The sequence below is a fragment of the Trichoplusia ni genome, chromosome 21 (assembly GCF_003590095.1).
Source record: "Trichoplusia ni isolate ovarian cell line Hi5 chromosome 21, tn1, whole genome shotgun sequence".
Taxonomy (NCBI): Eukaryota; Metazoa; Arthropoda; class Insecta; order Lepidoptera; family Noctuidae; genus Trichoplusia; species Trichoplusia ni.
The window spans coordinates 5150613-5167766 of record NC_039498.1 but is presented as its reverse complement, the minus strand read 5'-3'; the positions used below and the strand labels follow the sequence as shown (position 1 = coordinate 5167766).

General features: G+C 37.5%; 2 protein-coding genes across 2 annotated transcripts in view; one reads left to right on the top strand and one right to left on the bottom strand.

Annotated features, from left to right (window-relative positions):
- The window catches only part of LOC113504106, a 59957-nt gene extending 53210 nt beyond the window's left edge, over positions 1-6747 (bottom strand). The window contains exon 1 of the mRNA XM_026886220.1: positions 6671-6747. The gene's annotated coding sequence lies outside the window, so the exon portion shown is untranslated. The remainder of the gene's footprint in view (positions 1-6670) is intronic.
- On the top strand, positions 1237-13523 carry LOC113504107. The gene is made up of 16 exons (XM_026886221.1): positions 1237-2269; positions 3200-3571; positions 3968-4106; positions 4504-4655; positions 5167-5305; positions 6115-6296; positions 6663-6798; positions 7575-7733; positions 8068-8228; positions 8516-9052; positions 9588-9701; positions 9814-9880; positions 10325-10435; positions 10837-10997; positions 11263-11404; positions 11755-13523. Exons 1-16 carry the CDS (start codon positions 1807-1809, stop codon positions 12782-12784), a joined length of 4065 nt encoding a protein of 1354 aa, XP_026742022.1. The 5' UTR covers positions 1237-1806; the 3' UTR covers positions 12785-13523.
- Positions 13524-17154: the final 3631 nt, after the last annotated feature.

Sequence of the window (17154 nt, the reverse complement as noted above, 5' to 3'; positions counted from 1 at the left end):
TGGCCTATTACACTATTTATGTATTTGTTATCATTTGCAGTGAACTAAAACCTCTTTTTAGTTAGTAGATACCAAATCTCGCGACATTTTTAGGAACAATTATGACATTCACCTGGAAAATCCAGGTTTAAATTAATTTTAACAATCATTAATATATAATCATTATATGGGTTTACTTAAGCGTATTCATCGGGATCACCCAACTAGTTTCGGACTTAATTCGAGTCCTTATTCAGGAGCTAACATGGCGGTAATGAATTCATATTTTTGACTCTGCTTCACGAAAGTAATTAATGTATTCATTAACGAATAATAAAGACCTTTTTAATTTCGTGTATAGTTTACTCGTAATCCATGACGTTTGACCTCGGCGTGGTATCAGTCGGATCAGCATTGTGCGCGAGCGCATGTCGCAGGGTTAGCGCGGTATCCGGCTTTTTGAAAACTGTCTAGGATGTATTTATTTACTGGAAGTATTACTGTGAAGCGTGTATTTTCATTAAAAATATTTTTTTTTTTAATAAATGCATGCTTACATTAAAACTAAATACCTACTTCATTTTTTACCTTATTAATATTGTATAACCATTAACTTTTTTCTAAAATATTTTGATTTGTAACTGGCAGATTCATTTTAAATCGTGTTTATTCGGTTGTATTGTGAGCTTGCCTCCTTCCATAGGAAACCTATTAATACAACTTGAATAACAAAGTTCTTTCCATTAGTTTTCATCAGGAGATGAAAAATGGCTAGAAAACAATGCATGACAAGAATCTAGACATTTCCTGGAATGTCTAGTTGGTTTACTATCCTGCAACATAGCAACTACCTTGTGTTAGATAACACAGGGACAAACTCTACATTTTGTTTATAAAGCCAGACAATAATAACAATTTTTGGTAACCATGGCAACCGAAAAATATTAATAAGACTTTTCTCACACAGTTTTGGGGTCGACTTCCTCCAATAATTGTTTAAGACGTCGTAACCAAATTACTTCTAATTAGAATTAATATCTAGAAATTATAGAATAGATAATCTCGCGATTTATTGACAAAATGTTCAGTTCTTGACGCTGTTATTCAATACATCTTTTATGACTATTTAACTCCATCCTTGTGTCGCGGCGGGTTTCACAAACATTCAAGTCATCAACAAACAATTCAAGCATTCGTGGAGCACAAAAATGCTTGTCTTACGCGGGGATCGAACACACGACACGTCACGCTCAGTGGGTTTGGCGTGGTGACCCCAACCACTCGGCTATCCGTGCTGTCAGTACAGTACTATATAAATAGTACCCCCAAATCCGCCCCATCACAATTTACATAAAGATGATGAGAATCGTCTGAACATAATGGTTTACATTTGTGTGAAGTGACATAATTGGGACGCGGCGAAGGTTACTATGGTACTATGGTACCACCCATTGTTGAGACCGCAATAAGTTGGGAATGTTTGCTAAATTTATAGTTTTCGTTGTGCTTGAAGACAGATTGCTACAAAGTCTCTTGAAGTCGGAAAAATTTATACTTTTGTTTTGGTATGAGATTATTTGACATTTCCGTATGTTTTTATGTAAAAGTTTACCGAGATAAACAAACGGTTTATCTCCAAAAAAATCTTAGTACCTAAATTGAAAAATGCTTGTGTGCGATTCGAAGTTGACACTTAGGCTTCCATACAAATAGGAAAAATAAAAAACAATTTTAATATGAAAATGGGAAGCCATCAAAATGACTGTAACAGTCAACCTCGATTTTCCTTCGTTTTCTAATTATTACTAGCGGCAACAAACATATCAAATGCAGACAGATTGGCAGTGGAATCTTATTAAAAGGTTTCCGATACCTATATCCTTTTATTCATGTTTATGTCTCCAGAAAACTTATGTGAATCCTTTTCTCCCCAGATTAGACCGCTCCTTCCGCGGCAAAGGCCTCTGCGAGCTGATGACCAAACCAATAGAAGCTTTCGACCTTCGCCGCGACTTCGTGGAAGACAAAGACTTCGATTTCTTCGAACTCGACCGAAATAGCTTGGAACCCAACTGCCCAGAGACGCTACGAGGACCGGGGATCTTGCATTCTGGTTTTTTATCCTCAAAACCGAATAGGATCCCTGATGGTGATGGTGCTCAGTCAGGATGGAGAGACAGATATGATAGTTTTGATGGCAGGAATCGGGATCGGTTTGGGGAAGACAGAAGAGGGTTCGGGAATAAAAGATATGATGACAGGAATTATATACCGTATAGGATTAATCAAGGTAAGAATTTATTTGAAGATGTTAAGAATCTTCCGTTTTAACTTTTGGTGCGGATGAATTTTAAAAGAATTGATATGATAATTTTTTTTTGGATTATATTCGGTGTGTGGGTGACCCACATACAGTGGGTGTATATGTGGTGGAGGGATGGTTTAAACGCATACCACTTTAGGCGCGTGATTCCAAGCCGACCAAGATAGAGAATCGTGAATGGATTTGCTAAAGGCCTTTGGGGCCATTGGGCCACAGTGAGCTACATAAAATATGGTTGAGCCAGAGAGTTGAATGCCCTTCTGAAACTTTGAGCCATGCGAGAATTGTATCTGAATCCTATTCCTGTTTTGAGACTTGAAATTGAACTGATCCTTTCAATCATAATTTCAGTAAGAGCCTTTATAAAAAAGTCACGTGACAAAAAGTACATCAAACTATTGAAATATTACATTCTTTGTCTGACTATTGCGACGTGCATAAGTCTATTAGAAGCAGTGTGTGCTCATTTCAATGATTTCTCATGCATTTATAGGTTACATAGATAACAAGTGCCATAAAGCTGATGATATCAAAGTTACAAATATTTTACCGAATGTTTCCATTCCATAGAAATTACTATACTTGGTTGGGGCTACTAGGTGTTTAGTTGTCAGTACTTTTTATATCACTTTTAGATAAATTGATCGATAAATAACTGAATGGAAGGGTATTGAAGGGAAATTAACAAAGATTAATGTTTTGACTTGGTGGAGCAAAGAACGGTCTTACAACAAGATAATTTAAAAAAAAAACTTTTGCAATAAATAATCTAATACTGGTGTAGAGGGGGGTTTCACAAATATTCAAGTCACCTTCACTAATACTTAGGCATTCGCGGGTCACACAAACGCTTGAACTCTTTTGATTCTTTGATTGATGATTTTGTATATTTTCCAGGATTAGCCCGAAGTGATGACGATCAAGAGAACTGGGGGCAGTATGGTGGAGTCTACGGTGGATTCGATCATTACAAAGACAGGAATGACTATCACAAATCCATAGACCACTGGAGACTAGCCAGTGATGCTGAAAAACCATCTTACGGCGTCAAACCAATCTCCAACAACAATTTCAACTACCACAGTTTAGGGAAAAATGGGGAAACTTGGAGCAGCAGATATGGATATGGGTCTTGGAAAAGAGGGAGATGGAATAATTCGGGGAGTTCTGGCAATACTAATGGATTAGATTATGGGGAATCGAGTTTTTATAAACCAAAGTCGCATGTATATGAGCAGATAGATCGCAGTGACGATGGGAGAACGAAAGGTACGAATAATGATTTTTTTAATAAAAATAACGACTCTCGTATTCAATAATGAATATGTGATGTAATAAGCTCGTGAAAGCCACAAGCCTTCAGTGGACTTCAGTTTCAGTTTACAGAGCGCAGTGGTTCCCGTTTCCGTATGAATGTCATTATAATTGTAGCCTTAACCGATTTTTTTATAATTATAAAATTTACCCACCCTTTACGCTTTTTTTAAGTTAAAAAGTAGGCCATTCCCTTGCTCAGGCTTTAGATTATCTGTGTTTCATATTTCACTACAGTCAGTTCAGGAGTTTTGGCGAGAAAGCGAGACAGCAGACAGAGATACTTTCGCTTTAATAATATTAGAATGTGTATTACATATTTGCGTTTTTTTATTAAAACATTTTTTCCAGACTGTTCCTCTCGTCGTCGCCCAGGTATGTCCTTGGGTAGTGGCGCTATAAGACGTGCTCTGATCGCTCGCAATGTGGTGGAGTGCGAGGCAGCTTGCTTTGGCGAGAGGGAATTCAAATGTGTGTCGTATAGCTATCGGTAAGTAAGAAAGGATGTTGAATTTATTTGACTGCCCTGTAGGTGCAGTTGTTAGTGGCCTTGACTGCTATATCAGAAGTTGTGGGTTCGATCCCCAACTAGGACAAATGTTTGTGTGATGGTCACGATCTCATTTGTTCTGTATTATGTATGTATTAAGCGGGTTATCTATTTTATTAAGGTAAATTAAAACAAACAAGTTGCTGTACTATATTAAAGTACATCTTTTAAAACGTTGTTGACCACACTTCCAAGTATTTCATTAACATTACGATCTTTACGATAATAATAAACAATTTATTTATTATTTAACGTTATTTTTGATAGATATGACTTATATTTAATTTTTATTTGAAATAAAAGCTTTTGATTTTGATTATATTTCTTGTCCATCTAGCTATTCTAACTCCCACGGGTCCGACAATTGCTTCCTAAGCGAGAGACCTTACAGAGGTCTCGAGATGTCAGCTGACAGTAGCTCTGATGTGTACGCCATGCCACAAGACCAGGGCTGTGTGACTATCAACTATAAACCTTGGGTCGAAAGCGGTAAGGTTTAAAATTATTTGAAAGTTTACTATACTTTACATTCATTCGAAAGTACGTGAGCAAAGTAGTCACCGTCTCGTCAACGCTTAGTGCTTTCGAATTACTTTCTGTCGCATCGTGTCTGACTTTTAGTACGTTGCGTCAAACTCGAATTCAATTCAATAAATTACAACTTACTGTTGTTTTTAACAAGTGGCAACACTGGATATGTGTGTAAATTGTTCTTAAAGTGAAACTTCTTTATCTCTTTCTTCTTCTTTATTTAACGTTTCACGCTACTATGGCTGTGAAAGCACTGTTTCGTTAAACGTTCAAAGCTTCTGAGCAGGAGGGATAGAAATCTACAAAGGGAGAGAGTCCTCACCATGAAGTTTCTCATCTTCAAAGTCTACCTAAGTCAGCACCTTGATTCATTCACGCTTCTTAAGTGCTAAGCATCTGTTGGTCTCAGCAATTGACCCAGCAATGAGACATTTACAGGCATGTATTATTAATATGATTGTCTTTGTAGAGTGCTTCTGGCACGTGCGGTCTGGCTCGGCTGTGAGTGACGGTGCTGTGGGCGCGGCGCTGACGGTGGGCGGGCTGGGGGCCTGCGAGGCAGAGTGTATCCGAGCACATGCCTTCTTCTGCAGGGGGTTTAGCTTCAGGTAATATTGGGACCAAGGGTACCATGGGGACCATAGAGACCAGGGGGGCTGATAATGTTTTGATCTTTATAATGCGGATACCATGAGTGGGTTAAAGTGTCTATTTTTAGAGAGACTGGGTGCAATTGAGCCCTTCTACCACCTGTTTTAATCTTTAGGTATCTTTTGACACCTACTGAATACCAGCACCTTTTCAAGTAAGATTGCAGCATTGTGGAACCTACTCTATGTCATGTACCTAATGCGCTGTATCTTTTCAACAACTACCAAAGACCTCTATCTGGGTCAGAGCGGGACACAAATAAATCCGCAGAACTAATTAATAGATGATAAAAATACTTAAACCCTGAAACTTTTGCAATAGCAATATCATCTAGCGACGAAAGAAACCTTTTAAAATAAAAGCATACTGTCTTGTAGTGTAACTTTAAGAGAGTCCTTTACTCGACAGCAAAAGTTAAATGATAAGTTTCCAATCATGTATTAAGGAAACGTGTTCCTATGATGTCGTAGTATTGGAATCAGTGTCGCAAAATATGCGTCTGTTCTTCCAATTTTTGTCGAACTTTTCCATCTGTAAAATATTGTACAACCATACTTACTGTGGACCTTGAGTCGATATTGTAACATTTTGAAAGTACGTGGAAAACGGCCAAAGGACTTGAAATAAAAAAAGATCCTTTTGATTTATGTCACGCTCATGATTAAAGACTCTGGTTGAGTCCAAAACTAGGCAGGCTATCCTAATAGATATACGAATAAACTATATTTATGACTATTTTTCATAACTTTAAACTTAATATTCAAAGGTTCGACTCACCAAAGATAGGTGATGACCTTGAGAATTGCATCTTAACGTCATCACCACCGACTTCACTGGAGAATGGGCACGGCGTGAGGCCTAACAGTGGGCATGAGCTGTACGCAAGAGGCAACTATGGGAGAGGATGCGAGCCGGCGTTATATGATGATGTACAGCATCGGGATGAGGGTATGTGATAAAAGATAAGTCGTATTGACTATTGGTCACGTTTTTTCAGAATTGACCTTAAAAGACGGTAAATCCGTACAACTAAAAGGTAAAGGCCGTATTAAAGATAGAAACTGAGTAAAAAGTCGTTCGAACCCTGTCACTGTCAACTGGAAGGTATAAATTGGCGTCAGTAGGAATCTTACTAAATGTACATTATAAATCTAATCGCTTAAAAAGTCGCCTTGTAAATCTTACGCATGCTGTCTGTCTATGTAAACGCATAGAATATCGATCTTAATTTTTATCGAATTTAATGACGCAAAAACTATAGCGAAGAGTGTTTTTTGGAACATGTATAATAAATAAGCCTATGATTCTCTCTAGAATGTTACCTGCAATACGACAAGGCAGCCAAGCTGACAGGCGCGGCAATCCGCGGTCAGGCGCGCGTCAAGGACGAGCAGGCGTGTGGACGCGCGTGTAATGACGCGCCTTTCCGATGTCTCAGCTTCTCCTTTAAGTGAGTTTATCTTTAATCATTCAGAAAATTACTTCATGGGCAAATTGAAGGGTATTTTTTAAAGCACACATGTCATGAGGACACCGGTCAAACTTAATATTTTATTGCACACAAAAACATATAATTTACCAGCTGCACCCGACTAGGACAAGCATCAAAATGTCCTCGTCAAACCGATCACGAAATTTACAAATTTTACACAGCACGCACAATAAATTTATTTAACATATATTTAAGCTAACCTAGCAGACTGTGATTGCTTTAACAGTCTACCTTCAGATCTTTAAGTCATGTAACTATTTTGACGACCTCCGTGGTCGAGTGGCGTACGCACCGGTTTCAAGGTGTCGCTAGCTCTGAGGTCCCGGGTTCGATTCCCGGTCGGGTCAATGTAAAAATTCACATTTCTACATTGTCTCGGGTCTGGGTGTTTGTGGTACTTTCGTTGTATCTGAATTCCATAACACAAGTGCTTTAGCAACTTACTTTGGGTTCAGAACAATGTATGTGATGTTGTCCGCATTTATTTATATTTATATTTAACTATGGTCGTGTAAGCGTGATAGCGCACAAAATGGTGTAGAATGGCATTTTTCTTCCAAACCAGCTATAGTATTACTTTAAGACGTAATATTAGCCACCTATTCTATAAACAGATTACCTAAACTTCAAGCAGAACTATTGAATATTTCTACTAGTACATTTACATGTATAACTATTATATTTTAGTAATAGTTTCATACTAAATCTTTCCCATTCAAATCTCCTTTATCCAGTAACAAAGCTCCCTCAAGTGTGGACAACTGCTTCCTGTCCGAGATCCGTCTGTTCGACCTTCAGCGCGGCGTCGACTACGAGCACTCAGCCCACGACTGGCTCTTCGCCTTTGATCTCTTCAACGGACAGTGTTGGAGGAAAGTCCACGCGAGTTATGAGTGAGTAATAATAATCATATTTGCCAAACTGCAAAATAACTTGCCGTCGAAAACACCGCTCTTTTATTTCAATTATTTTACCTATTGGACACCGAATGATATCTGTGACAATATCTTTACGATAAACTAATATTTCTTACACTTATTCTAGTCCCTCTGGACTCAAAATACCCTTCCCGGTAACGATACGCCTTTAAGTTTTTTTAGATTTTCCTGCCAGAGGTAACAAAACTTCCCCTTGCGTAGTATCAAAGGCAATATTGCCATTTTAAACGTGTACAATTGCTTGCTGAAGATTTCTACTGTCCATTTTACTTCTGATTTTTCTTTTCAGTGAACCGGCACCAGAAATACCTCGTCCCCTCTCCGCACCGCCGGTTGAAGATCCGTACTCCGTGTCGGGACCATCTGGTCCCCCGACTACTGGTCTCTCCGGTCCCTCTGGGCCCTCTGGCCCTTCAGCCCCGTCTGGTCCCGAGTATCCAGATCATCATGGTAACTAATCATTTTCTTTATTTTATCAATTTAATGTTACTTTTGATAGTTACCGCTTGTTAAGACTTCTTACTCCTTCTTTTTACCATTTCTGATGTTGTTTATAACCCCTTGGGACACACCGAACTTTTTTGTTTCGGTGGTTGTCGTTATTTTCATAGTAGATCCTGGCTTACAGAAGTTGCGTCATTGCAACTCCTGTAAGCATGTGTAATAACGAATTATCAGGAAGGAATATTTAAGTTCCATTTGATAAAAACAGAGATAAATTATTCTTTTATTCACAGATACACCACACATTCCAGCGTCTGGACCTCCAAGTGGTCCCGGCTTCAAACCATACTCGAGACCCGATCCTTACAAACCCGGGTATTCTGATCCTTCAGCGCCCGGGTATAAACCCAACTACCCACCTAGCGCTCCTCACAAACCATACCCAGAGCCATCGGGACCAGACTTCAAACCCGAATACTCTGGTCCCTCAGGGCCATATAAACCGGACTACCCGGGTCCAATTGGGCCCAGCTTCAAACCTGCTTACACACCACCTGTGATCGTCACAAACATTAAAGACTACCCGTCTGGTCCGGGTAGCTACAAACCCGGATATTTACCAGACCCGGATGTAAAACCATTTAGGCCACAGAGACCGGTTTTCAGGCCTAATGACTTTGTTGAGAAACCAGGGTATTTACCGGAGAAACCGGGTTATTTGCCTGAACGGAGACCGGGTTATCCGGGACCAAGCCGACCGATCCAGGATGTGTACAGACCAAGACCAGGGGGTAAACCAGGATTACCTGATAGGGAAGTCAGCGAACCATGTAAGTAAAAATGTATTGTCATTCTAGCTTTGACAGCTTCAGGAGATCTCTCCGGGTTTTGGTAATAACTATCGTGAGACTGATTCATTATTAAATGATGCAACGGTTTACTTACGCGTATTTATCAGGAGTACTAGATTCTACTTTTCTAGGGTTTGTTTTGAAGTGTTATTTGATCAAATCGCTGGAATAATTTAATTTTCTCTACCTAATGGGTAATATCGGCCTATTATTAAGGCTCCGATGTCGTCTGTTACTAGGTCTTATCTTTTACGTCGTCATAGCTAAACAGCAGGAATTTTCACAGATGATGTGTAACTGTGGCTGTTATAGCTACAAATTATCAAAAATCAATATCAAAAATTGGTTTTTCCTTACCCTTTATGGTCCCAACCTTCAAAAATATGACTCCATCACATGACAGGGTTTTCTTTTACCTTGTTCCCCTCAATTCTGGCTATGGAATTTATCCTTGTGTCTACATATTTCACAAACATTCAAGTCACATGTCCAAACTCATCATGTTACCTTCCAGCATCAGTATCCCGACACTACACAGTCTCGGGCTTCCCGTGTCGCTCTGGCTCCCGCTGCGCGCAGAACACGGTAGCTGGCCACTGGGCTTGTGAGCCTGAGGGTGGAGAGATAGGTATGGCAGAACGACTTCCTTAGTATCACTTATTAAAAATTCGCTTCGTATGTTTGATTTAAAACCTGGTGATTATTCTTCTTTTTGAATTAGTTTCATATGTGTGTTTCAGGATCTTGGGATTACTGCTGCTCTCCCACACACCGTTGTGGCTACAGTGAGGGATTCCATAAACCATGGTATGTACTATAATAATATGTTTTTTTTTCAAGAAACATGAATTAAATACATTTAACAAAAAAACATAGGCTTTCTTGTCTCAAGAAAATCAAATCAAAAGCCCTTTCTTTTTAATAAGCATTACATTATTTGTTTCCGTGTGCTGTGAATGCTTATGATGTAATTTTGTTTTATTTTTATTTAATATACAAAAAGTAACTTACACTCATTAGATAATACTATTTACCTACTTATCGTGAAATTTAAGGTGTAAAAAAATTAAACTTTTTTTTTATTCGCACTGAAAATTGAGATTTCAAAGCAACTAGCTAAAAATAGTTTTTCTACCAGTTTTATTTTGGACTGGCGATACTCTACAAGCCTACAGCCAGATTGATTTCAATACGACATAAAACTATAATCTATATGTTGCAAATGTTTAATACGTTTTTTAAACTTTTCAGGTGCTACGTAGGCCCCAATGAGGACCAATGGCGTCCGTGCAGCGAGAAGTATTACCCCTACCACCAGCACAAGATACCCCATCCGTCACAAGCACAGGATGCTCATCAGGGGTCTGGCTATAGAGGTGAGAAAATGCTTTTTTACTAATTGTTGAAAGTAAAAAAAAAAACATATTATTATGTGTCGCAGAATTGAAAATATGTAAGGTAAGAGAGATCTCACAGATGAATAAAAAGCTATATACAAATGGGAACTAAAATTTGGTGATGATGATTAGATGTGTATTTTTTTGTAGGTTACTAGATCTCAGCCTTCGGTTCAAGAACAAAATTATCCAAAACCAGCACAACCAATTCTGTTTCTATCCTTAGTATAAAATTTACCGTATTTTCTTTTTGTTTAAGAAATAATTACCATTATTTATTTAAATCATAATTTTTATTTTAGAGAACCTCCCAATCCGCCCAGAACGTCCACAACCCTGGCTCGGAAGACCAGGATACCCCGACAGGAACAGACCCTCGGGACCACCCGGACCCCCAGGATCGGGACGACCGGGACTACAGGGGCCAGTGGGACCATATATATCTGAAGGCGACCGGAAGTACTGGGACGACTTGTACAAGAACGGACCTCAAGCTTACTATGATAAATATGGGAATCCTTTACCAGGTATAAATTAAACAACTATAATGGGCTAAACAGATCATCGTATCATTTGACTCAAATTGAAGCTACAAAAGGAATCAACTGCGTTAAGCGTACCTTAACCTGTAATCGGTCTTACCATAACCGCTGAGAGATTGATTTAAGCCTAACTCTTTGATGCTTTAAATAAAATAAACGAAAATGAATATCTATGTATTTAATTCAAACGGTTTGACCATTTCTAGTCAATATTCTTTCTTCCTATATCTTAACCCTGTCTATCTTTCAGGTTATTCTCGAGTCCCAACTGAGTCTCGTCCTCATATCAAGTTCAGCCACAACTCGCCTCCGCCGGGGACCGGGACCTGGCTGCCGGTTTCGCCTTCACAGGGACCAGAAGGACCACCGCCCAACGGACTAGGAGTACCAAGGTAAGGAAGTTATGAGATATTAGGTTTTAGTTCCGACATCACTTTGAGTTAACTGGAATTTGTATAAACCGTGTGGTCTCAAATTCAAAATTTATTCAATACTCAATAATTTATTACGTTTCAAATTTTTCAAGATGGGTTACTGATAAATCATCATCAAAATCAATAGATTCAATCTAATGTTGGCCATACATAGGTATTTTCCAAACTCCTTCACTGAGCTCGTTCTCCAGCTCTTCCTCTTCAATCCCTGCCACCTTACGAGTATCATTACCCCATTTGGGGACAAGAGTAAGGCTCCTAATGTATCGATACCAATAAAATATTTGAAAAATATACCACTTTTTCAGATACTGGCCCGTTGCTTACCTACACAAGGAACCGCCACCAAACACAACCTACTTCCGTTACAACGAGACTCAACAGCCCACAACCACAACCGAACGGTTCACAACCACCGCCTTACCGACAACCCAGCAACCGAGAAGCGACAACCAAGAGAAACACCGAGACGAGAAAAAACGAAATATAAGCGACTTTGACGAAGTTCTAGAAATAACTACTGTCAAAGTTATCCCTACTACTACAGCACTACCTGTCAAAGAAGTAGTAGTGACAGAAGAGCCAGTGACAGAGAATATAACTGAAGTAGAAATAGTTAAACCAGAAAGCGTCAAAATCAAAGACACAATTCCAGGAATCGATGATAAAATCGATGATTTCTCGAGTTCGATTGAAGTGATCGATTTAGATGACGTCAAAGGCGATAAGTTGTCTGATCTAAAAATGCTAGAGGCAGAAGAGAGACAGATTGAGGAAATAGGCCGGATTTTGGCTTCAAGAAGAGGCGGAAAACTAGTTTTAGACAAACGTTCACAAAAAGACTTAGAATCGAAACACATAGCAATCGATAAAGATTTACTCGATTTCAATTTCGGTAATCGATTTAATATAGAACGAAGAGGAGTTATACAGAAGGTGAGTAAAGATGAGATTGAAAGAGAAAGAGCCGATAAGAGTTTAGAAGTGAGTGAGACATCATTTGTAAGACCACCAAGAGTCTTATCCACTACAGAAAATATTCGAAAAGCTATAGTTAATGGGAAGGTCTTTTACGATGCCACAATAAGAGAACAGAGAGATATATACACTAACTCCACTCGCAAGAGTAAGAGTTTAAGGAATGACGAGAAAATCACTAACTTGGCGTCAACAGCTAGTTTTGGGAAGAAAATTGTCAAAACTAGGAACGTCAACCCCGTTAGAAGAGTCAGAAGGGTTTACAGAAAGAGATACAATCCAGAAGAAGTGAGAAGGAGATTGTTAGAGAGAGAAAAGAGTAAAATAGAGACTAGTAGTGACAGTTCGAAAAAAATATAATTGGTATTGTATTTTTTTTGCTCATTTATTAAGGGCCTCGAAACAATTCAATTTTTTATCGAACATAAAGTGCTTGATAGAACCGTTTCAGACAGATTGAAGCAACTATGAAATAGACCGTCAAAATCTAAAAATATAACCTAACAAATAATTACGCATAATTTTGTGAAACCTTCTTGTAACAAATGAATACTACATTGTTCCGTTTAATTTGACCTCCTACTAAAAATATGAAATATCTAAGGACGCTCAAATTCTTGAAAATTTCATAATCTTTCAAATTCAATTAAGTAATCGGTTTAATTGGATGGCTGGGATAGAATAGTCGTACAGGTGACCACGCTAAACCTACTGTCAGTGCCGTGTCGCAGGTTCGATCCCCACGTAAGACAAGCATTTTTGTGATGCACGAATGCTCTTTCTATGTTTGGGTGTCTTTGTGCGTGTGACTTGAATGTTTGAGAAAATTTTGAAAGTCACAAGGATTAAATTAATAAAGCTTGAATCGATTTTAAAAAAAGTAACATATTCAAAATTTTGAGTCTAATATGAGTATCGTCTCGGGGCCCTACAAAGGCATTTTATGAAAATGTAATTCATATTTTTTTTTGAAATTTAGTTTTAATAAATATTTTAAATAATTTTCATTATTAAGGTAACGGATAGGTGCTTAAATAATTGTCAGTTTGCCTTAAATTTTAATTTAAGTTGAATTGACGATGCGAATTCAAAATTAAAATGTATTAAATAAGTTTTATATATTATTTTTTAGATTATTTAAAAATATTATCTTATTTTATTTAGAAAATATGTGACTTAAATAAGATTTTATACTTAGTCTTAAAGACTTAGATATAAATGAATAATGATATTTATATTTTATAAATTGAATTATATAATTGTGATAATTTTGTGAAGTTACCATGAAGAAATTGATTTATTACATATTAAAAATAATTAAGTACAGCACTTTAATTTAAGTAATTTTATAAGACTCGAATAAAAAGCATTTCTTTTATTGACGTTTCTTTCTATCTTTATTAATACCTTATTAGTAATTATTTATAATAACAGCACATGGTCTCCGACTATCGTATATATCTTAAATCATAAGAATTAACGAAATGTACAAAATTAGTTACCAACCAATTATAAGAGTCATTTGATAATTTTCATTTCATATTTTTGGATTGATAATCATCAAATAAACCGCTCCGCTTTGGGTTGAGCGGAAGGGAGTGTTAGACTATTACTGACGAAAATCCAACCATGTACCTCCCTTGGCCCTTCGTGCCGCGGTTTTACTTTCCACAATAAAAAAAGTTGTCAAAATGTAAAAGAGACTTAATTCGCTTATTCAAATTAGTTTACTGAGTTATACTTTTCGACTATGGACTGGATTTTAATTCGACCATCCTTCACCGCTTCATAACTATTCTGGCTATCAATAATTGCACGGATAGGCAAGTGGTATAGGTAGTACACCACACCAAAGACAGGTATTGCTAATTCGATCCCCGTGTAAGACAAATTCTGACGAATTCTTGCCTGAATCTGGGTGTGTTTATGCATCTGATTTTAATAATTTTGCAAAACAATGACTAAAGTCCTGAATGAAGAAGATGTTAAAATACATCAAGTTAGGTTCCCCGAAGTGTAGTAAGATTTATATCAACTGACTTTTCCATGCAATAGGGATGATGATTGGGTATAAAAAGAAAAAATCTCATTAGTGCTTCAGTTAGATAATTGAAAAGTATGAGACACGTATTTTTTCCTTTTTCAGAAAAACTAGAATTGATTTGATTGTTAATCTTTGTCAATTCTAGTTGTTGTTTGTTAGCAGTTGCTTTAAAGTTTAGGAGAGGGGGCTTGTGACGTAACGATAGAGTAAAATTTATACTCAATCGTGTCGTCAGGGGTACGTTTCATTCACTGTAATTTGGTCAATTTATGTTTGCGGGACAAATTAAAAAATACGTATCCATTATTATACAAAAAACTACAAGACGGACACTGCAAAAAAAATTGGCATCATCCCTATTGTATGTGACTTTATACACTTATTCTTGAAAAGCAAAACACTGAAGATAAATCATATTTTCTCCTCGCTCGTTAACTTCAAACAAAATGTAACCTCTAACTTTACAGCCTCCAAAGTCTTTCATTACTTAAATATTAAATGTACGTAGAAAGTAAAATGTCAACGCTAGTATAAGTGAGTGACCATGTTTCTTATGAAAGCGGGACTCCTGATAAACTCTGATTTGTCTTACTGACTAAAGTCTTGTCTACTTGTCTTGTTGACTAAGATGAGATATGGTCCGGTATGTGAAGAAAACAAAACGTGGGAGACGTAGCACGGCGCGGGCGTTTCAGGTATAGTCAGTAAGAATGATGATGAATTATAGTACCCGCTTACTCCCCAGATGAGGTGGATGTCTAAGAGGATTCCTACGCCTTGCCAAAAGATAAAAAAGAGTGCGTGTCACACGCGATTGAAGTAAAACTGACTGAGAAAAAACAACTATCAAAAATTGTTGAAAAAATCGACAATTTTTGATAGTTTTTTTTTAAATTATCCATTAAAAAATCAAAAATATTTTAGACCCGAATGGTACAGAAACGTGACACCATATTGCCATAACAGACTTCCGTAGCATTATCGTCTAGTTACCTCCTCCTCCTAGTCGCGAGTAAAGAAGTTTTATTTCATAAAGGTGAACACAATTGTCAGAGAATCAAACGGGACTCGTCCGAAATGGATACCTTGGCCTCGGTATACGACGGGCAAAGGAGGAACATGGGTGGGTTTCAGTCAGTAAAAATCTAACACTCCCTCCTTAACAAATGACTTCTCCCATTCGTCATTTGTTAATTTCCCACCCGAAAAAGTGGAGAAAATAAAAATTAGGTTTTTACTATATTAGCTACTGTTATAAACTTATCATTTGTTTGTTAACGAAAGCGGAATGTTAACACCCTAGCTAAGGACACTTGGTCAGACTGACTGCACGGATAGCCGAGTGGTTGAGATCATCGTGTCGCAGGTTCGATCCCCGCGTAGGACAAGCATTTGTGTGATCTACGAAAGCTTGTTCTGAGTCTGGGTGTCTTTGTGCATGTGAATTATATTTTTGTAAAACCCCCGCTATACAAAGATTAAATTAATTAATGCGAGAGTCGTTTTACTAAAAAAATACAAAAAACAGACTGTCTGAAGCCGGGAATTATCCATCAAAAAGCGGTAAGTATGGCCACTTTAAGTGAACACAGTTTGCAAATCTACGAGGGAAAGTGATATAGAAAACAGTAAAAGTTGTCCCTAAGGCAGTTGGCATTCACACTAGGCAATCACAACTGGGCTATACAAATGTATTTTACATATATCTGAATAGAATAACTTGAATCTCTCCTAGGATTTTATAGCTGTTGGCATTTTAAATCGGATCTGTATTTTAAAACTGTAGATCACACTTATGTTGTAAAAGCGCAAGTTTTTGTATAAATGTTAGCTCTTAACGCGTAAACTGCTGTATCGTTTTTGATGATATTTGGGTTTGGTCGTAGCTAACACGTAGTTTTGTCTACGTCTAGTAGATTTTCATAATATTTATCTAATTTGTGGAATTAAAATTTTGCTTTTATAAAATTGCATCTTGCGAATAAAATTTACAATTTTATATTAGTGGATTAAATTCAAGAGTAGCCACAGGCAAAGACTAGTGTACAATCCTATATGTATGGATGTACGGATATCTGTTAGTCGTTTACTCAAAAACCACTGGACGGGTTTCGACGAAACTTGGTACACAGGTAGTTTATAACCAGGACTAGCTGTTGCCAGCGACTTCGTCCACATGGTTAGAATTTTTCACATTTTCCATTGTATCTTCGCTCCTATTAGTCGCAGCGTGATGGTCTATAGCCTTAAACCTTCCTCGATGAATGGTCTAATCAACACAAAAATAATTTTTCAATTTGAACCAGTAGTTCCTGAGATTAGTGCGTTCAAACAAACAAACTCTTCAGCTTTATATATTAGTATAGATTAACACATATTAATATTTTTAAAGCGATTTTGTATCATCTTCGATTCAAAGAAAGTCATAAAAAGCTTTGTCTATGCCTAGTCAAAGACAGTGATTCTTACTCTCTCTTCATTTACATTTAAAATCAAGTTATTAAACCATTGCACTTTAAGTCAAATCCATAGAAATCTAAATAACAAGGTAATAGAAATGGCATATACCGCGGCGATCTATCGAAACGCATGTCGCCGGTGGGCGGGGCTTCAACACATTCACAGCAAATAACTACGCAATCACGCAAACATTAACATCGAGAAGACCAAGCAAACAATACTAGGC